The 22,081-nt window shown below is 44.0% G+C and overlaps 1 protein-coding gene across 1 annotated transcript in view; it reads right to left on the reverse strand.

Moving 5' to 3' along the window:
- Positions 1–22,081, reverse strand: part of SAMD7 (sterile alpha motif domain containing 7) — a 75,025-nt gene that overhangs the window by 26,253 nt on the left and 26,691 nt on the right. Inside the window, exons 4-6 of the mRNA XM_069215414.1 lie at positions 15,123–15,250; positions 13,074–13,152; positions 7,467–8,161 (exon numbers count right to left, since the gene is read on the reverse strand). Of these exons, the coding sequence (XP_069071515.1) occupies positions 7,467–8,161; positions 13,074–13,152; positions 15,123–15,250 (902 nt within the window). The remainder of the gene's footprint in view (positions 1–7,466; positions 8,162–13,073; positions 13,153–15,122; positions 15,251–22,081) is intronic.

Genomic DNA, 22,081 nt, shown 5'->3' on the forward strand with positions numbered 1-22,081 from the left:
GTGTAAAGGTGTTCTGTGGCGCCGGAGGCGTGTTGGCCAGGGGATCTGGCGCTGAGCACGGCCTTGGCGCGGACGGGCGCAGACTGGCTTGCCTTTGGTGTGCCAGCGGCGCGTCCGCGCTGCGGCCGGCATAAGAGGGGAGGTGGGAGGGAGTGGCAGCTGGGAGGAGAGAGGGCAACCTCCAATGGGAGTACAGGGGGCGGGGACAGCAGGAGTCAGGAGCGGGAAGAGCTCAGAGGAGGAGGGAGGGGGCGGGCCGTGGGGAAGCAGCGGCGCAAACCTTCCGGGAGAGGAGAAGCCAAGAAGCCCAAACAAGCCCAGACAAGCCCAAACAAGCCCAAACCAATGGCAGCACTTACCGGAGCAGTGGTGAGGAGGAAGCGACCTGCCTGCAAGGATGCAGGGTCAGAGGTCGGTTCTAACCTTGCGCTGCGGCCAGCATAAGAGGGGAGGTGGGAGGGAGTGGCAGCTGGGAGGAGGGAGGGAAACCTCCAATGGGAGTGCGGGGGCAGCAGGAGTCAGGAGAGGGAAGAGCTCCGAGGAGGAGGGAGGGGGATGGGGCCGTGGGGAAGCAGCGGCGCAAACCTTCCGGGAGAGGAGAAGCCAAGAAGCCCAAACAAGCCCAAACAAGCCCAGACAAGCCCAAACAATCCCAAAACAATGGCAGCACTTACCGGAGCAGTGGTGAGGAGGAAGCGACCTGCCTGCAAGGATTAATAACTGAAAACTACTGAAATAGTTCAAGTAGTGAGGAGTAGTGGCCATCATAAATATTGCTGTTTCTTCTCCAGACATATTATTAAGTAGGTAGCTTTCCCCCTTTTGAAGCGGTGTGGGGGAGCATATGTGGGTGGCAGAGTAATGCTTGTGACTGACGGGCATGTGTGCATAGGGGGTATCCTATTTTGAGAGCCCAAGTCTACTGCTGAGCATGTGATAGCTCACCTCTGAGTGTGTTTCGGGCGCAGATTTGTTTGTTTCCATGTCAATGAGTCAACCCTTCTCGTTTGCAAGATGTACCCTCATCTGGTGTCCTGCCCTCAGCAGCGGGATCAGTGCTTATCGTATTGCTTGAACACCTGATTCCTACTGTGCTATCATAGCATGCTTGCTTGGATCCTGGTTGATGTTACTGCTTTCATTCATCCTTGGTTGGTTTGCTTGTTAAGCTGAATTCTTGCTTTCTAATCTACTGCCTCATGTACTTGTATTTCTAGTTCCTGGTCTGCTCTCCTTCCTGGATATTGTTTATGCAGAGTGGTTCTATCACCGATCTTTACAGAGCTACAAAGAAGGCACATGGGGCCTGAATCAGTTTGAGTAATTGCATTCAATGCTGTTAGAGATACATGAAAGTGGACAATGAGCATGCATAAAGTAGGTGAATTGAAGGTCAAATAGATGAAACTTGCTCAAGGGCAATTACAGTTAGTACATATTTACCACCTATCCAAGATCACCTGGGCAGTAATGATTCACGGGAAGGGAGTGGTTATCTTCTAGTGTGGTTTGCCGTTTCAGTAAGGTGTTTTTTTTGGTAGTAGTCTTAAAGTGGAGAGAAGTGATTGGTTGTGGAGTTAGTTTTAGTGCAGAAGAGCTAGAAGGTGGAATGATTGAGTCTGCATGTGGTGACGGGTGGAGTAGGGGTGGTTAATAGGTGGTAGTCCACATAGAGGGCACCTTGCATTTAAGTCACATGGAACTGATACAGCTCAGCAGGAGCGGTGTAAGCCTCTCTTTCTCTCTCTCTCACACACACACACACACACACATATATTCGGACACGCACACACACACACACTTGCACACGCACACACACACAGAAAATGCGGATTACATACAAGCTTCTGACAGTGTAGCCATCAGCAACACAAGCACCCCTCACACATAGCAGTTAATGAACATGGGCAGCAGCATTACAGACGACTACCAATTAACAGCACACAAATAGCTATGCAAGTTTTCCTACATACATAAAACTGAAATATGGAGAACCTCCACGCACGTTCCATATGAGCACTGAATAGGTACAGCATCCGTGCAAGCTTTCTTCACAAGAGCACGGCCACTGCATGGTCAATGGTGGTGAAGGATCAGGTACAGTGTGGAGCACAGAAGGAAACTTTCCTTTCACATGCAGAGCAGGGTCAGCTCAGGCAGCACCAGACAGCACACACGTGCCTCACACACACGACACCTGGACAGCAGAGACAGCAGCAATGCCACTTTCCACACAAAACCGTCATAGCATCCCTCACACTTACAACACAGTTAAAGCACAAAGCAGCAGGCCAGTGTCACCGGCATACAGGAAAGACTGAGCTATATAAAAAAAAGCCACCTGCAGTTTAAGTTGAAAGGGGAGCTGACCTACAAATACTTTTTTTTCTTTTGGTTTTGAATAGCTATTAAGCATCACAACTAGACAATAAAAAGAACAATCAGAAATCGGGAAAGGCCTTTGGTGAATTACAGCTGAATTGCACCAGAGGGTCATTGCATTCTCTTTTCATATGAGTGACTAAGGGGAGAGGGCTTCTTATGTTTCTCGCTTTCTGTGAGTAAAAGTTTCTCCTCTTTTAGCAGTCAAAATAAAATCTATATGAAACTATTCACTCATACTTAAATGGTATATTTGCACGAACGCACTAAGTGACACTTTGCTTGACTGGGAAGGTAAGCACGTGTGCCACAAGCTTTTCCTTTCCTGCTTTTACTCAACTGTTTTCAAATTTCTAAATTTTGATAGTTTTGGGGGCAAACTTGGGGATCTCTGTAAACTTGGGATTTCAACTTGGTTTTTATTTTTCGGGAGTAAGGGTTAGAGCCCTACATCCTGTTGACTGCCAATCCTTTGGTCAGCAGTCTAAACGCCAGGGGTCAGGTGAGCTCTGCTCTTCCGACCCGGCGGCAATATATTTTCACAGAATGCGGCCGTGCAGCGGAAGGAAAGCGCGTGTGCCACAAGCTTTTCTTTTCCTGCTTTTACTCAACTGTTTTTATTGTTTTTAAATTTCTAAATTTTGATCGTTTTGGAGGCAAACTTTGGGATCTCTGTAAACTTGGGAGTTCAACTTGGTTTTTATTTTTCGGGAGTAAGGGCCAGTTAGAGCCCTACTTCCTGTTGACTGCCAATCCTTTGGTCAGCAGTCTGGATGCCGTGGGTCATGTGAGCTTTGCTCTTCCGACCTGGCGGCAATATATTTTCACAGAATGTGGCCGTGCAGAGGACGCACGCAGCGGGTGTGCCGATGGCGCACCAAAGGCGAGCCAAAGGAAAGTCCGTCTCCACCCGTCCGCGACCGACCGGGTCCGCGGCATGGGGACCATGCCCATATGCAGACCACTCTTCACTTTTCCCCTGCATATCTTCGTTCTCTCGCAGGTAATTCCTGCCAGCACAAGATGGCATTAGATTACCCCACTGAATGGGGTTGTAAGCACTGTAACTGGGTGATTCAAGCGCCCCAGACCATAGAGGAGGCTAGAGCCTGAATTCAGGGTTGGATAGGACAAGGGGAAAGCATATACAGGACAGGACTTCTAGTAGGGGGCCCCTAATATACGCTCTGATAAATGCCTGCTAATTACCTAAACATAAAACAGAAATTGCTTTATTAATCGGGCTAAACAACATCGATTGCCTTTTTATTACAGAAAGATGAACTAAAATGGACTCAAATCCCGATTTTATTGGGGCTTCTCCCCCGGGATATACCTTCCACAGATTGGATAGGACAACTGGTAGAGGAGGAGGACTAGCGGTTATCTGTAGATCAGATCCTACGTGCCAATGGAATAGACTGAACCTCCCCTCTGAGATATGTGAAGCCATGTATTTTAAAATTTATCAGCATAATTCTTTACTCTTTGAAGGACTGCTAATATATCGACCACCTGGCACTTTTTAAAAAAAAATCAGAATTGGACAGGTTTGTTAGAGCCTTTAGTTATGTCAGCTAAAGCCATTATATTAGGGGATTTTAATATTCATTTCGATGAGATTCAAAACTTGCATATTAAAGAATTCATAAATCTTATGGCAGCCTTAGATTGAGAGCTGAAAGTCCTATCAGCTACACATATAGCTGGACATTTGATAGATGGGATCTTTGCCTGCACTAAGGATCAGCTGGCATTATCCAATGCCCCTCTAAGCTGGACCGATCATTTTCTCCTAAATTTTAGATTTATGAAGGGTCTCTTACGTCAGCCACCCAACTGTAAAATAAAATCGATTAGGCACTGGAATCGTATGTATTAAGAAAGAACAGTTAATACCTGCACTGGAGGCAGGCTGGGAAAGGGCTACAAATTTGTCCCTGCCACCAGTGGATAGTTTTAACCAGAGAATTGCTACTGCTTTGAACCAATTGGCTCCTCTTAAGGCCTATGATTCACGGAAAACAAAAAAACCTAGCCAACTTTGGTTCACAAAGGACCTTAAGTTATTCCAAAGAAAGTATCGCCAACAAGAGCGGCGATGGAAACTGAATTCTACTCCTATTGAGAAAGAAAAATTAAGAATTGCTCTTAAACACTATAAAGAGGTAAGCACTAAAACTAAATCTGAATATTACACCCCAAAAATTAAAGTGGCCTCCAATGCCCCCAGAGAGCTTTTTAAGGTTATTAATGCACTGACTTCTCCCCCGCCTCTGTTAGAGTCCGAGAATTCACAGGAATTTTGTAATAAAGTGGCATTACATTTTGAAAAGAAAATTCTACAACTGTATGCTAGTTTTATTCATCCTGAGGAGAGGGATGGCTGCCCTGATGTAGTCAATATTCAATCAAATACTAACTACCCCACACTAACTAATTTTCAACCCCTATTTCCTGAAAGACTAAAAAAGTTTATTTCAGAAATCAAATCAGGCTCCCCCTCCGATCCTTGCCCCCCTTTTATTCTTCAGTTAGCCCGTGATCCTGTTTCAACAGCCTTAGCTCCAATTTTTCATGAGGTCCTCACTTCTGGAGTCTATCCTACTTCTTGGAAGGAGGTTACAGTAATTCCTTTGAAAAGAAATGAGATGGAATCAGTCATGACCTGAATAAGCTGCGACCCATTTCCTTACTTCCTTTTCTGGCCAAGATCTTGGAGAAGCATATTAATATGGAATTAGCCAATTTTTAATGGATTCAGGAGGACTAGATGCCTCTCAACATGGATTTAGGAAGGCACATAGCACAGAATCAGCCCTCATTACCTCATCGGATTAAATCCGGAGAATGGTGGATGAAGGACAAGGGGCTATATGACACTATTTCTCCGCAAATTATGATATCCCACTTATATTAATCAGGGTTTAGAGATGAGGCTCTTAAGTTGCTGGAATCTTTTCTGAAAGATAGATGGACCACGTGAGTTGTGGCGACTTTAAGTCCCCTGCATACCACTTACCTTGTGGTGTCCCCCAAGGATCATCACTTAGCCCCACTTTGTTGAATTTGTATGTTGCTCCTCTAGCCAAATTAATTTGTTCTTTTGGCTTTAGGCCAACCTCCTATGCTGACGGTACCCAATTAATCATCCCAGTCAATAAAAATTGGGAGGAAGTGGCAGATCGCCTTAACAAATGTATGCGTGAAGTCAATGGATGGATGAACTCAAATTAAATGGTGATAAAACTGAAATATTATGCTTTAGATCAGGAAAGGAATTGTGGAACTCTCGCTGGTGGCCGATAGACTGTGGCACTCTCCCAGCGCCTATTACTGCTACAAAAAATGTAGGTGTCACTTTTGACAATTTCCTCTCCTTTTGATCGCATGTCAATCACATTGTTTAAACTAGGTTTTGGACATTGAAGATGCTAAAGAAAGTTTTCCCTTTCCTTCAAAGGGAATGGAGAATTACAGTGACTTTAGCATTGGTAGTATCCAAATTGGACTATTGCAATGCTCTGATGCTTAATTTGGATAAAACATCTCTAAAGAAACTTCAGTTGATTCAAAATACTGCTGCTCGGGCTATTTTGAACCTCCGATGTTCAGCATCGGCCAGTAGCAGTTTAAAACAACTGCACTGGCTTCCAGTGGCCCAGCGTATTATTTTTAAGACCTTATGTCTGACATACAAAGGAGTACACGGAAATGGTTCCAAATATTTTACTTCCAGGCTACGTTGGTATAAACCCAATCGACAACTCCACTCGATAGGAGCTTTCAGAACTCAGGTCCCCTGCACCTATAAAGCGAAATGGGAAGACACAGATTTTACAGTAGCTGCATCTAAATGTTGGAACTCTCTTCCCCTGGTTATCAGGAAGGAACAAAATGTCTTAGCCTTTAGGAGGTTGGTCAAATCATGGCTTTTTCCACGCTAGTGTTCTCCTTTGAATTTCTCTTACTCTGTGGGCTCTTCTCCTTACCTTCTTAGCGCTTCGATGCCTTGGCCGGAATGCGCTTTATAAATACAAAATACAAATACAAATATGTGTGTGTGTGTGTATATATATAAATATATATATAGAGAGAGAGAGAGAAAGGGAGGTATCATGAAATCAAGAATTACTACGGTAACACTTCTCATTGTACAAAGAAGAGAAAAACTGGATAGTGTAGTGATCTAATGGATGAAACTGCCTTATACCTACACCAGGCCAATACATATATGGTGAAAAACAAAAGCACAATTCCAGATTTAAAAACATCAAAAGCAGCCAGTGAATTTCTACTGACATTTGAACAATTGACAAACCTTATACTGTAGGCCATAGATTGTCATTGGTTGCTGAAGAACCATAGGGCGCCGCTATATTTTACAAATTGACTCAATGGAACAGCAAAGATTGAGTGTGGACGAAGAAATGCATGTGCATCTAATTGCCGGTTTTAAGTATGTGTCTTTTAAAACATCGTTTTTAATACTGACATATACTGCGAGGGTGGGTGACAACAAGGAAATTCTGAGGATGTCAGCTAATAAAACATTATAATATCAGGAGAGAAAGTCTGATTTGTCTAGCGTGATGGTATAGGCATTAGCCCACTTGGGATGAATTGATTTGAGTTTCACAGAATTAATTGTATTAAGACTGTTGGATGTGTCTCCTAGAAAGCATGGAGTTGTAAATACTTTAAGACAATTTTGGAAGAGTCAATAGAAATGATTTAGGATGAATTTCTTAAGATCATATGATGATTTTGAATGTGATTTATATGGTGCTCTTGAATCTAGGGTACTTTCAAAATGGCACCCTTCATTATGAGAAGGGAAGTGTTTCTTTTGTGTTTATTTTTTCTTTAAATGTGCAGTAAATATTGTGGCCAGGATCGTGAACAAGGATTGAAATAATGCGGTGACACCCCTCACTGTGCAAAGATGGGAAAACCTGTAGTGTAGTGACCTAATGGATGAAAACGTGTTATGCCTACAACAGACCATTAAATATATGGGGAAAAACAACAATACAGTTCGAAATTTAAAAACATCAAAAGCAGCCGCTGAACGGTTGACAAACCTGATACTGTAGGCAGTAGATTGTTGTTGGTTGCTGAAAAAGCATAGGGTTCCGACGGCAATGGAAGTGTAGGAGGGTATGGAAATTTCTCATCGAACATCGAGCAAGTATTATTTTGATCTTTGTTGTTACCATTTCTACAGTTGTTGGTTTCCCGGGGTACATCATGAGGACCACAACTTTTTGTGAGGCTTTGTTCAAATTCTTTGCCACCCTCATCCATTGGGGTTGATAGATCAATGGCCATTTTGCTTTGGTCCGATTTTCCAAAGGTGTCTACATCAGTCTCTCTTGTATCTGCCTTTTCATCTTCAACAGTGGAATTGGCAGAAGATCGCTCCATGTTCTTATCCTCTGCTTGGTTCTTGGTGACATTGATGTTCCCATCTAAGGACTTGTTATTCCCAGGTCTTCTCCCCGTCCGGCGACCCCGCTCCCTTTGTAGAATGCCGATGGGTGGGTATGGACCATTGGTCACCAACATGGCACCGCCATGAAGGTCGTCAAGTGTGCTGTGATGGACATACATGTCATTTGGATGATGACCTTCTGCCAGTCTGTGTCTCCCTCGGAAAGTGACTGGGTTAACTTGCATTCCTGGATAGATAAATGATGTTTCCAAATCAAGTAGTCCTTTTCTATGTGCTTTTTCTATTTCTTTCTGTTGATATATAACATTCATTTCCATTTCCATTCTGGAGTTTAAAAAACAAAGCAGAAGAACATTATTCCACTATAACCAAATGACCGACAAACGACTACTTAGTTATTTTTTGTAGCCAGAAATAAACGCAACTAATCAAATGTAAATAGTGTTTGGACCACTGACTATTTTGATAAAATAGCTTAGAGATAATAAATGTAATCTCATGTGTTTAGAAGGATGATGTAATTGAGTGGTGTTGATTGCTGTGGCATTAAATCATATTACAAATGTATTTCCGATTCTTCTCTTATTTTGGGATTTTTTAAAAATATATATCTTAAATTGACAGTCTACATCTGTTCACATTGACAATGCTCCGTTGCTTTAGGTGCTGTTCCCCAGGGATAGTAATACAGGGTAATAGTGTTGCTTTTAAATGGCTGACAAAAGCATGCTCTCCAGGTTTCATCTTGCATCACCAAGTGAGTGGACCAAACACGGATAGAAGACTAATGAAGTAATTTTTCTTGTGTACGGGTCCTCTGAACCCGGCCAGTAGTAGAAGGTGTGAGGTAAAACACCTACTCACTATAGTGCTAATGTCTCCGGAATTGCACGTGAGAATAAGAACTCAGTCCATTGTGCACCAGAACGTTTCATTTTATAACTGTTTATAATTTTTGTTTATGAAATGAGAATTTCTGGCACTGGCAGAAATGTTGCTGAGGGACGGACACCCCAAATGGACACCCTAACTTGGTAGGAAATTTGCATGCATTGGACAATTCCAAAGGAGGCCCGAAAATATACCCTATCACGAGTGGCTTTCTGTTGGACCAATACAATGGTCCTCATGAAAAAGTGATAAATAGCCCATGAGATTTCTCCAGCCCATAGCCTACTTATAGTATCAGCAGCATACAGACCCCTCCCCACCTCCCCGATGGACCTGGGTGGGTGCTAAGTAAGAATCCAACTCCAAGTTCACTGGGCAAGGAACAAGTGTGCCGGAAATTGAAATGTCACATTACAAGGGAGGAGAAAGTGAGAGGATGAAAGGGTGCCCTTTGTTTTTCAGTTAGGCGATTTTTTTTATTGTGATATCCGACTTCTGAATTTCTGTTTTCTAAATACATCTTAAAACTGCCCAAAATGTTAAGGCATAGTACACTCAGGATCAACTGGACCTATTCTATCCCTGTGCAATAAAAACTGAAACTTGGCCTCTGTTTAGTATTTCTGATGCAGTGTACCCAACAGCCCAGGGTAAGTATGTCAGTTTAGGTAGCTGCAGCACTAGGTGTGCTTCAAGGCTATGATGGTCTATTTTCCTCTCTTAATCGTCAAATTCCGAATCGTTGTTAAAGGTGTAAATGTTTTTATGTGACTCAGATGGGGGTCATATGAGCTCGGCGGATGATTTTTAGCGTACGCCGAACTTCTACCGGGGAGGTGGCCGCCACACCGGTTACCAGCCCCATTAAGAGTTTCCCACTAGGTGGGGGGGTGGGGTGGTTTCTGCCCGTCAACTTAGCGGTAAACAGGCTACAGCATTGTCACCGGCTCAAAATCGAGCCAGCGGCAATGCTGTTGCCCATAGGGTGCACCAGCACCCTCACAATGTTCACTGTCTGCAAAGCAGTCAGTGGATATTGCAATGGTGCAGGGCAGCTGGTGGCCTGCACTGCCATTACCAAGTGCAGGGGCAGTGCAGGGGCCCCCCTATGGCCCCCTGCACCTGTTCTCCGCCAGCCTTTTCATGGAAGTGTTACTGCCATGAAAAGGCTGGCGGAGAACAAGGTCATAATCCCCTGGCAGATTAGGATCTCCACCACCTCAATACCACCGGGATCCAAGATAGTGGCGGAGCTGGTGGTTCCCTGGCAGTCCGAACGCCAGGGTTTTAATGTGGCATTCAGACCACGTGTGTGGCAGTCTATAGACCGCCACACTCGTAATGACCCCCATGGTGTGTACAACTGAGCTGGGTTGTGTAGAGATGATTCAAATCTATTAGTGTTATTTGTATGTGTGTAGGCAAGAACTGAATAGCTATGCACACTGGCCAGGAGTTTGAATGGAGACTAACAAACAGAGACAGCATTTCATAGGTCGTGCTACCAGTCACAGAACTCCTATGCATTGAAGTCATGATATGGCAGTAGCAACCCTTTACAGTAAATTTTAAAATTGTGCTTGATGTGTGGATATCCGCTTAGAACACATTTGCCATGATTTTGTTATGTTCTGATGGAGACGTCTAACTGCAGATTCCTCACCTTGTGATTTCCTTCAGCCACGAGAGTGGATCCGTAAAACACCTTGCAGCAGCACTAGGGTAGTTGGCACCACCAGCCTGCATTCCACATCTGGACATGAGAACACAGAGCTGCATTTAAGGGCCACCCCTACACAAAGCTCTGCTCCTACAGGGTTGTCTTCCCCCAAAACAACTGATTTTACGAGGTGCCACGCAAATCACAAGATGTTGGCCACAGACCACCATGATGTCTGCCTTTGGTGTTTTGGAACCAAACACCATTTCATGTCCTGCAACATTTGTTTCTTGATGCATCCAAAGGCCATCGGGGCATGGTAAGCCAATCTCTATGTGTAGATGGTCCCATTTCAAGTTTCAAGGCTTTCCTTCTACCATTCCTGCTTGGAATTCTCAGGTAAGTCCAAGACAAATTTGAAGAACGTGTCCAAGCCCAAATACGAAATGTCCAAGCAAACAAGGCTCTTTGCCTCTGTGGCACTCCCGTCTCACAATATGCATTTGAAGGGGCTTATTCCCTGGACTCGGGGCCATTCGTTTCCACAGACGCCACTGGTTGTTATGGTGCGAGTGCTTGTCCTGGCTCCTGTGACTCCTGTTCCGAATTTCACACCACTTCCATGGGCAGATCAGAGCAGAAATCGGCTAGTGTATGTCTAATGTCACGTGGTGAGATTACCAGGGCACAACAATCAGTTGAGGATGGCTCTTTTCCTGCCCCTTTGCCTCAAAAGCAATATTTAGGAGGATGAGGCCTTTTATGACTCTGACTCCATTCCTCACCGAGGACTGGAGCATGTCCCTCATAACGAGGATAATAATGAAGAGCCTTCCAACTTTCTGCTTCTCGTGACACTCTTCTGGCTTCTACCTTGACCTGCAAAATGGCAGGAGCTTAGACACATCACAGAAACAACTGAATTTGCCCGGGGGGGAAGAGAAGGGGGGAATACATCAGAAGAAAGGGTGTCTTCTGAGCTCCAAAATGCCAAACATGCTAGAATAAATCTGAATTTCATTTCGGAGCTACAACATGGGTGAAATCCTCCTGGGGTTGCTTTTGTGCTTATTCAGCAGTCCCATCGCTGGGCAGTGCAGACTGGGCTGTTCTGGCTGTAGGGGCAACACTGATTTGCACGTGGCTGGTCCCTGTATGTAATGGTTCAGAAGGGATAAAAAACAATGCACTGGAATGCATCCCAGAGTGATTATCAGTGACCCAGATTAATACAAGTTATGTCAATGTATAGGGGCCAAGTTCTCGCGTCATAGGACTGAAACTGAATTAATGAGGTCAAACAAGGAAAAGACACCTATCTGCGGTTGTTTGTGTTCTTCTTCAGAGGGACATGGCCTTGGAGTTCGGATTGGACTGTTCCCTTAACGATCAGGGTCATGATTGATTTATATATTGTTGGTCCTTGTTTGTAGTGGCAGAGACAAGCTAAAAACAAGCATTTGCAAGGCAACCGGTCTTGTGTTTGCTTGAGCTAGAGCAGTTAGCATTGTAAACACCTAGCCGGACTTTTCTTGCCACATAAATTGAAAATGAAAATGAAGCAGTTTCACATAACTAACTGGACTTTTCTTGCCATTTTAACTGAAAAGTAAAAGTTTCACATAAGCGAGCTGACGGCTGCCATCAGTGCAAAGCAGACACACAAAGGGAAATAAAAGTTCACTCGTAGTGAAACCTATTGCTAAAAGTGCAATTATCTACGTAACCGGCAAAAGTGCAATTAACTATGTAACAGGATCGATGTCGTGCAAAGCGCTCGACTTCTGTCCAGCGAGATCGCGCTGCGAAAAAAGAGAAAAAGTAGTCCAGAAACCGGACAGAAAACGTGAGCCTCGTATATTTTCAGTACTTGCTCACTGTGCTCTAGGAGGGCTGAACACCGGAAAAGGCATGACGTATGCATGCCTTTCACTAATGAAAGCAAGCAGATTTTAAAAGGCAAGCTCATGAACCAATAAAAGAAACTGACGTGACATGCACGTGGTTTGAAGCCCAAAGAGAGATTACAACACAGGACGGAGCGCTTTGCGCTCGCCCGTAAAGAATGAACTTGAATAATAAGTCGTGATAGAAGTTTATTTTAACCTTGCTCCCGTCAGTTTTTGAGCTTCAGTAAATGCATTATATGTACTGATATTCTTCGATCATTGCTAATTTTCTTTCACAATTTTAATGCAAAAAAATGCCTGTGTGTTTTATATGTTTTTTTTTTTTTATGGTACTTAAGTGATTTCATGTCGGCATTTTCCTTAGGTTTAAAAAATCTCCTTTAAACGACTTGTCTTTCATTGGATACCTTTTTGTTCCTTTGCATTTTTTCTTCAGAGATTCTGAAGTTAATTAATATAAATGCCCTTGCTTAATTGAAAGCAGTATGTTCTTCTCTCAAACCTTCTGATGTTCCTCAAAATATATGCTTCCTGCTGCAAAGTATATTTCACCTTCAACTTACTGCAATTTATTTTTTTGTGTATTTATTTTAGTCACATGATGCTAAATCGCAAATACTAGATATCCACAGCCATTCAGTCAGAACAAAATGTAGCAAATGCACTTTCAGTCTTTTTTAATCCCTGTTGTATTCTTACTGATGTTTGCATTTTAAATTTCTTTATGTGCTAAAACGATCCCATATTGTTATTTTAAAAAAATGAAAACACTTACCTGGCTATATTTTGCTTTTGAACCAGCTCCTGCCTTCTGGCCAAAGTGTCTATTGACTCTGGATGGAGAAGCCCGTAGCCTTAAAAAGAAAACAAAATCGTGAATATATTATTGCAATGAGTTTTCTTGATAATCATCCAGTGGATGTGAGGCCGTTTCTCTGGCTCCTGGAGCAGTCAGTGGTTGATATCTGTGGTGGTTACTGTCAATTACTATTAATGTCCAGGGTATTGCACTTAGGTTGGAAAACAAAGTTACTCTGGGCCAGATTTACAAGAAAGTGGCGCTTCAGTTGTGATGTTCCACTTTTCTTGCACCCCCCTACTGGCACCTAACAACACCATGTGTGAGCTGTATTTCCAATATGGCGCACCATGGTGCGTGTTAGGACAATGGCATAAAAATGTATGACCCTATTGTGGTACTTTGAAGGATTAGCGCTGTAAAGGAGGCCCATGGAAAGTAATGGCCACGTCATTTTAATGTCTAATCTGAGCAGGCGATAAAAAAGCCACTAAAAGTGGCGCAGGGAAATCTTGTAGATTTCACTGTGCCATTTTTATGGGCCTCCCTACCCCATTTGCATACATTATGCCTGGCGCAGGTATAATGTGGTGCAAGGGGGGGGGCACAAAGTGGCGCAATGCAGGCATTGCGCCACTTTGTAAATATGGTGAATGAGAATGGCCTCCTTAACGCCACATTAGCATTAAAAAATTACGCTTGGGTGCTGCTAAGAAGCGCTAGGGCCTTGTAAATCCCTCCCTCTGTTTGCACGCTCGACTCTCCAAGGGTAGCGAGGCTGAGCAGACAAGGCTCACTCTGGGAGTGGGTAACCCACATCGAGTTTGCCACAGAAATCACACTCAATAAACTGAATTTCTGTTTAGAGTTATCACTTTGGTAAAAAGTAGGTATCAGGTAGGTAAAGTAGAGCAGTCAAAATTAATTACAACATAGAAAAAAATGAGAAAGTCTCATGTGATCTTCTTGGGGTAAAATGTAGGGGGCACTGTAGTCCACACACCTCCGGCAGCACCAATCTATGTTTACCCTTCTACTGAGTCAGAGAACTGGACAAGGAAGAGGGAGTGAACACTTTTAGTTCTGTCTTATCTTAAACAAACATAGAGCGGGGATAGACTATAGTGCTCATTCTGGGATAAGATGCAACTTCAGCCACCCTGAACTCATACCTTAGTGCATTTTATGACAAGTGGAGGAATGAGAGGCCCAAGGAAAGAAAAGGGGCTCTGCCTACATAACTCGCACCTTATACAAACACACACAACCACATATGAACACTCACACTTTTTCTCTAAAATAAATAGTAAGAAAAGAACTTACACCAAACTCATGTCAATTTAAGAACATGATGCACTGATATAAATAATATTAATATGGCTCGAGCTACCAGCAACGGAAAAGGTAGGCAAGTCCCCTTAGGGGGACAAATGTGCCAAGCTTGAGAGTAGCTGCACTATGTGCCAGGGGCAAGATGCCCACACTCGAATAAAAAATATCCTATAAAACAAATTCTTGCAGGGACAGATACTGTAGCTAAAGGCTTCTTCTACAAAACAGCAAGGATTGTTTAAGTTGTTACACCAGTGCTTAATTTGTGCTTGTTCTTTCCGGTACTCAGCACCGGCACTTATTTGTGAGGGCCGGGGCTTATTCGTCTGCCTCAAGCATTTGCTGCGAGCAAAAGACAAATAGGGGAAAGACGAAGGAAGGGGAAAACGAAAAGGCGTCATAAAGGGAGAAAGTAGAAAGTTACAGGATGAGCTGAAGGGGCAGGGGTGGCCGTAAATGGATTGAAGAGGCCCGAGATGGCTTCAGGGTTACACTGCCTCAGTATTCAGTGCTGGCAGATTTAATTACAGCAGCCTCGTGTTTAAGAGAAGGGCTTTGAGCACCGGTACCTCTTAATTTACAAATTAAGCAACGTGTTACACTATTTACATAGGCGAGGCTCAATTTCCATCACACGGTTGATTCTGTTCTGTGTGCTTTTGCCTCTCACATATCAAACATGGGAGCTCTTACCTGGGCCTGTGTACACTCGGTTGGATAACATGTTCACATGTCCTGGAACTGGAGACCCCAGATGGGAAGCCATGTGAATCTGTCTGGCATCAGTTGGCGCAATGATTTCATTGGATGGCAAGAATTCTCTAAATAAATGAAAAATAAAAGATCACATGCCGTTAATGGTGGTTTCTTCAGTACACTTTCAATCTTCATGCCAGCTGTGGTTCGTTTAGGGTTGTGATTTTTATCTGTGGTGATTTTGTGGTGGGCTTGACATACAAACCAATGGATGCTGTGCTTGTAGGACAAGTGGTGCATTGTATCGAAGCAGCTACATAAGGCTAACAAACCCAACAATAAAGATCAAATCACCCGCATGATATGGATGGTTCAGGGCTGATGGAGAAGCACTGGAGAGGGTGAGATAACCTGTTGAAAGTTACATTCTGGGAGAGAGACAGGAGGGCCCTTTTGGGACCATCATAGTCTAAGAGGGAGGTATGGGAAAGCCAAGAGTAACACAACTTGCGCTGCTCGTCAGGCAAAATGGCTTCTAGAGGTGCAGGGTGGCTGACGAGAAGAAACAGTATGCATACTGGCATCAATTATAATGATGTAAAAAACATATGAAGCGATCTTCCATTATCTGGTACTGTAAACTCCTACATGATACGGTACAGTCACCCTGCAGCTTATTGGGCCATTTACCTTTTCCATTATGTGTTGGCGCTGACACAATTAAATTGCCGACTGTGCATAGACACAGAAATATACACACAAGCATGCACCGTGTTAGAGCGCTGTTTGCATCTCCTTTATCAAATTAATCCTTACATGCAAAGTACTTCAACAATGTATATGCCATCACAGGTGCTGGTACTCTGCAAAGAACATGTTAGGTTTTCTTTAGGAGTAAGAATATTAAATCTGAGATTATTCATTTCTTCTTATATGAACATTCGAAAGAAATGTATTTAATTTACACTTGAATTTATCTTCTTATGTATTGTCAAGAATCATGGTATCATGGTCGAACTGTGTGTGATATTACTCATCTGACGTCATCGGGAAGCATGCGGGTCACTGCAGATTGCGTTTATCACTTCCATTGTTGACATTCAGGTAAAGACTTTGAGATCGACACTTGTGTGATGGGAATTAAAGAAATGTAATGTTACTTCTGCTATTTTGATGAAATAATACGGTTGCCAAGGTCAAGCCATCTCTTTAATGGCTGTGGTAGAAATAATAATGAAAAAATGCTATAAAAGAATCGCTAAAAGATGAATTATGACCCATAAACTTAACTAAACCAAAAATTGTCAAGAGTGTTGTGTTAGTTGCCTGCGAGGTCTCTTGGAAGCCTGAGGCTCGCATGTTCTATGATGGTTCTTGGAGCTCCGAGGTGGAAGCCCCCCCACTGTACACGATAGACAGGTGTTCCTTGTACAATGGCATGTAGTACATAGCCCACCAGGGTTAGAGTTTGAGAGGTGCTTCAACAACATGGGCTCCCTGAACCATCACCCCTCCTTCTTTAGTCATCAAAAAACCAAACCAGTACTTGGCAATCGCCAACCCTTATCACCTCCATCTGGCCATTCCTCCATAGCTCCCTCGACAGACATGGACAAAGAAAGAGGTAACACCTGGCACTGCACCCTCTTTAGCATTCCTTGCCCAAAAATACGTAAAAATCAATATCTAGCATCCTGCCACACTCACCTCCCTTTGTGCTTACAAAATCTGCAAGGAAGACCTGGCCTCCTGTCATTGTCGCCCACCACCACGCAGGGCCATGCCTCACTCCACCAAGCAGAGGACTGAAGTCTCCTCTTTCACTCAGAGAACAGACATCGTATTGACGATGGTGCTGTTGGAGTGGATACTGGTATGGGGAGAAATCCCCTCTGCCATTGGTCAGCACTGACCTATGGCAGGCTAGGGTGATGGCGGTTGGTGGACCCTGCCATTCTTCCACATCTTTCTTGTCTGAAGAAGAAGCGAACATGTGAAGAAGATGAAAGACCATCACTCACCAATCTATCTGAAGAGGTGACAAAAGAGGAAGCAGGCAATTATGTGGAAAAGAAGATTTATTATAACACACGCTATGTCTCCTGTCCTGCCATGACTGAGAACTCAACATTCCACTTGAGCTTCACCTGAAGGGTCTAAAGGCAATACCATATTTAAATAGTAGTGGGGGAAGAGCATGGGAAGGAAGGTACCATTCAGGTAGATTACAACACTATCTCCTCTTATGGGTCTCTGGATACTTGTGTAAGGCGGCACTGCAGTTCCTGTCCTTATTCAGAACTATGAAATGGTAGCTGTTAGAAATGAGGTCTCTAGTCGGTTGGCAGTCGGTTTGCACCCTGTCCAAGTAGGGACCCTCACTCTGGTCAGGATAGGGGAGATACCCGCTCAGATAACCCCTGCTTACCCCCTTGGTAGTTTGGCACAAGCAGTCAGGCTCCTCTCAGAAGCAATGTGTAAAGCATTCGCACATAACACACAGTAACACAGCGAAAACACTACAAAAGGACACCACAGCAGTTTTAGAAAAATATCCAATATTTATCTATTTAGAACAAGACCAAATATGATAAAAAGCCAACATACAGTAATAAAAATATGATATTACTCAAAAATACAGTTCCTTGAAGTCAATAGCTCCAACTGGGGCTATCACGGTGCCATGAGCAACAAAACCAACAGTTCAGGACGGCCTCAGCGTCGCGGGCAAGCTACAGTGTCGGAAAGACCCGCAAGCAGTACCTTGGATTTGTAGGGCGTTATGATCCTCGCGGAGAGCTCTGGAGAGCAGCGTCGCTGACGTTGCGGTGTCGGTTCCAGAGTCGGTGAAGGAGTCGTTGGGCCCTTGAAGTCACACACCTTGCGGTTAGAACTCCGGGCTGATGAAGTCAGGTGCGCCGGCGTTGATTGCGTTGGGGGTGCGTTGCGAAGCGGGACGATGCGACGTGCGGTGCTGACAGGTCACGGTGTAGGCAGCGGCTCGGTGACGGCATCCAGCGGTGTCAGTGAGACCAGTGCTGCGGTGTGAAGCAGGGCAGAGCAACGTGCAGTGTCCACAGGTCACGGTGCAGGCAGCGTCGTCGTCGTTGCGGAAGCGCTGTCGTCAGTAGGCCTAAGCCAGTGGTGCGGGGCGGGACGTTGCTTTGTGGCCCTCACGATCAGTGTCCGCAGGCCATGGCGCAGGCAGGGATGCCTGGTGACGATGCTGGAGTCGATGGTGCTGGGTTCGGTGGACCAGGGCTGCGGTGGACCGGGGCTGCGGTGCAGGACTGGACGGTGCTTTGTGCTCCTGATGAGCATTGTCCACAGGCCACGGTGTAGGCAGGTGCACCGGTGTCAGCAGGAGCGGTGGCATCCGGGAGGCCCAGGCTGCGGTGTGAGCAGGCGATGCCGGAGTGGGGGGCCCACAGGTCGCGGTGCGAGCAGCGGCATGGTGAAGTCATCTGATGACGGTGTCGGTGAGACTACGGTCGCAGTGCAAAGCAAGGCAATGTGACTCCGTGCGGCGTCGGCAGGTCACGGAGCAGGCCAGCGGCTTCGTTGGTGGTGTCGCTGTGGTTTTTCTTCTTGTACAGAACAGAACACACAGTTCCCAGTGCTGCAGGTGGAGGAAACTGAAGTCTTTGGTGTTGCTGAGACTTCCAACAGGAGGCAAGCTCTACTCCAAGCCCTTGGAGAACTTTCTCAAGCAGGACACCCAGCAAAGCAACACAGCAAAGAGACAGTACTCCTCCTCTTGCTCTTCAGCTCTTCTCCTTGGCAAAGGTTTCTCTTGATTCCAGAAAGATTCTAAAAGTCTGGGGTTTTGGGTCCTCTTTGTATACCCTGTTCTGCCTTTGAAGTTGGCTAACTTCAAAGCAAAGTCTCAAGTGTTTGCAAGCTCCTTCCTTGTCCAGGCCAGGCCCCCGACGCACACCAGGGAGTTGGAGACTGCATTGTGTGAGGGCAGGCGCAGTCCTCTCATGTGTGAACGACCACTCCTCCCTCGCCTCTAACGCAGATGGCTCATCAGGATATGCAGGCTACACCCCCACCCCCTTTTGTATCACTGTTTAGAGAGGTGCATAACAGCCCAACTGTCAAACTGACCCAGACAGACAATCCACAAACAGGCAGAGTCACAGAATGGTTTAAGCAAGAAAATGCCTACTTTCCGAAAATGGCATTTTCAAACAGACAATTTAAAAACCAACTTCACTAAAAGATGTATTTTTAAATTGTGTGTTCAGAGACCCTAAACCCCACATTTTTATCTGCTCTCGAAGGGAATCTGAGCTTTAAGGATATTTGAAGGCAGCCCCCATGTTAACTTATGAGAGAGATAGGTGAATTTGGCAGTATTTCACTGTTAGGACATGTAAAACACACTAGATTATGTCCTACCTTAAACATACACTGCACCCTGCCGCTGAGGCTACCTAGGTCCTACCTTAGGGGTCCCTGACATGTAGTAAAAGGGAAGTTTCAGGCCTGGCAAGTGGGTACACTTGCCAAGTCAGATTGGCAGTTTAAAACTGCACACACAGACACTGCAGTAGCAGGTCTGAGCCATGTTTACAGGGCTACTAATGTGGGTGGCACAACCAGTGCTGCAGGCCTACTAATAGCATTTGATTTACAGGGCCTGGGCATCTCTAGTGCACGTTACTAGGGACTTACAAGTAAATCAAATATGCAGATCATGGATAAACCAATCAACAGTACAATTTACACAGAGAGCATATGCACTTTAGCACTGTTTAGCAGTGGTAAAGTGCACAGAGACAATAAACCAGCAAAAACAGACCTGAAAAAAATAGGAGGAAGAAGGCAAAAAGTTTGGGGATAACCCTGCACAAAGGGCCATTTACAAAACTAGCAGTGAAAAACAAAACTTTTTCCTTCCACATCCACTACAGTTAGTAATGGGTTCCAGTGGAAACTATACACAACATAGAAAGTATGTGGTTCACTTTGTGCCTCTGGAATATCGTTGATATACCGATTAAGAATTGTTGCAAAAAACACGTGGTTACAGTTTGTAAAAAGGCCTCTATCAAATAAAGTTGCAGCAGCCTTATTTTGAGTCCAGACTCGATACGCTTGTGCATAAGTATGATTGGTGGTCTGCAAAACTTTTTCTAAAATTATTAAGGTAGTAAAAGGAATCGTCAATATGATGTTCTAATGGTCAGGGCTGTTAACATTCTACTGTATCACCTCTAGAAATCTGTTCTATTTCCAACAATTGGCAAACATTTCAACAATATGGAGCAAGAGTGCATTTTCAACTATGGTAACTATAGCCTCTACGAAAAGTAACATGAAACTGAAAAAACTAGGAATGAATGACATACACCTACAGTTTGTGTACATTTGTGTCTTTCTGAGGATTTACAAAAATTGCAAGGGCTTTACATAGTATTCATGGAAAATCATACATTTCCATACATACTCTACATACTATGGTTCCAAGCTAATCTTAGCCAAGCCATATTGGTGTTCCTTGGCCCCTCGGGCAGTGCAGGTATACCAAATTAGCATCTGGAGCAGGGAAACAGATGAGATTCCGTTAATCTATCCAACACTTTCTTGGCAGGTGAAACGGTAGCAACATATGCACTTTAAAGGAATCCTAAACGTGTTGCCTGAAGACTCGAGATGTAAGTCACGAGTAGTTGACCCATGTGGACATAGAACAGGGCCACTGGAATTATGCAGCAAGCTGACCAAATTATGTGGTAGTGTTTACTAAATCATGTGGCAGGAAAAATTGTAAATTTCTGACAATACATTGGAAGCTTCTCCTGGGAATTCTTGTAGTCTTAGTACAATGATAGACACAGATATTTGTGAATACTGGTATAAGAGCACACTGGGACTAATCAGAGCTTTATTTTGTACATGAATACAATTACTAAAGGCTTGTTATCATATGGAAAAGATGAACAGTACATTCTTAGAAACTGATGTGCATATGCAACAATATGCAGCAATAGGTAATAGCTATAGGAATTAAATATCAGAGGAAGGGCAGCAAAGTAAAACAATATATAATTAAACAACTCATGCCTTTACTGATGCAGACTAGATTCATGAATACATTCAGCAGATTTGTGAGTTTATACAGCAGATGCTTTTGTCCCCATGGCAGAATGCTTTTATTGTTGAAATATTTCTTCATCCACACCTGCAAGAAAGGTGTTTTTTTCCCACCAAGGCAACACAGTTTCTGCTGTCTTAAGCCTAGTTATTAGAGGTGCATTCCTGGGTGGAAAATATCAAGCCACATCATTGCTTATCAGTAGGAAGACCAAACCCCTATTTTAGTTGGGTACTTGATTTTTGGTCCTGAACTCCTCCTGATATGCAACTTATATTTTTTTCTGAATTTAATCTATCCTGAGAAATGAATCCCTACCATCTTAATAATTTGAATTTGACATACAAATAGAAGATGTAAAGTCACAGCTCCCTGTGTGAAGATGTACAGCCCAGCTAGTAACCTACTCTTGCGGTTCCATGTCGGCAATCTTTTGAACAACATTTGTCTTCTTCAATGCTAAATGAGGGTTCCAAACTCGAGACAATATTTCTGCTCCATGGTGTCCTGTTTGTGCAGGCGCATTTCCTGCACTTTGCACAATCTTTATACCAGTTGGATCTTTCGAGCACTATTATAAGTTCTAATTTTCTGATATTTCATTGTGATCCAGATCGCGAATCACACAACCGACTGGGGTACTGAGGAGGCCGTTATGAATGCCTGATTGCCAAAACTTTTGTCAACTCCATTCACAATTTTGTGGCTTAGTGTGAAATAGTTTTGGTCACTGTATGAAGCCTTTTCGCTTTGATTTTTTTTGTTGGTTCATTTTCCCTCAGTTTACCTGTTTTGACAAAACCTCCCCTTTGAAACACATGCGGTTGCTAATATAATATGTAATCTTATCGTT

The sequence above is a fragment of the Pleurodeles waltl genome, chromosome 11 (assembly GCF_031143425.1).
Source record: "Pleurodeles waltl isolate 20211129_DDA chromosome 11, aPleWal1.hap1.20221129, whole genome shotgun sequence".
In the NCBI taxonomy this organism is placed as follows: domain Eukaryota; kingdom Metazoa; phylum Chordata; class Amphibia; order Caudata; family Salamandridae; genus Pleurodeles; species Pleurodeles waltl.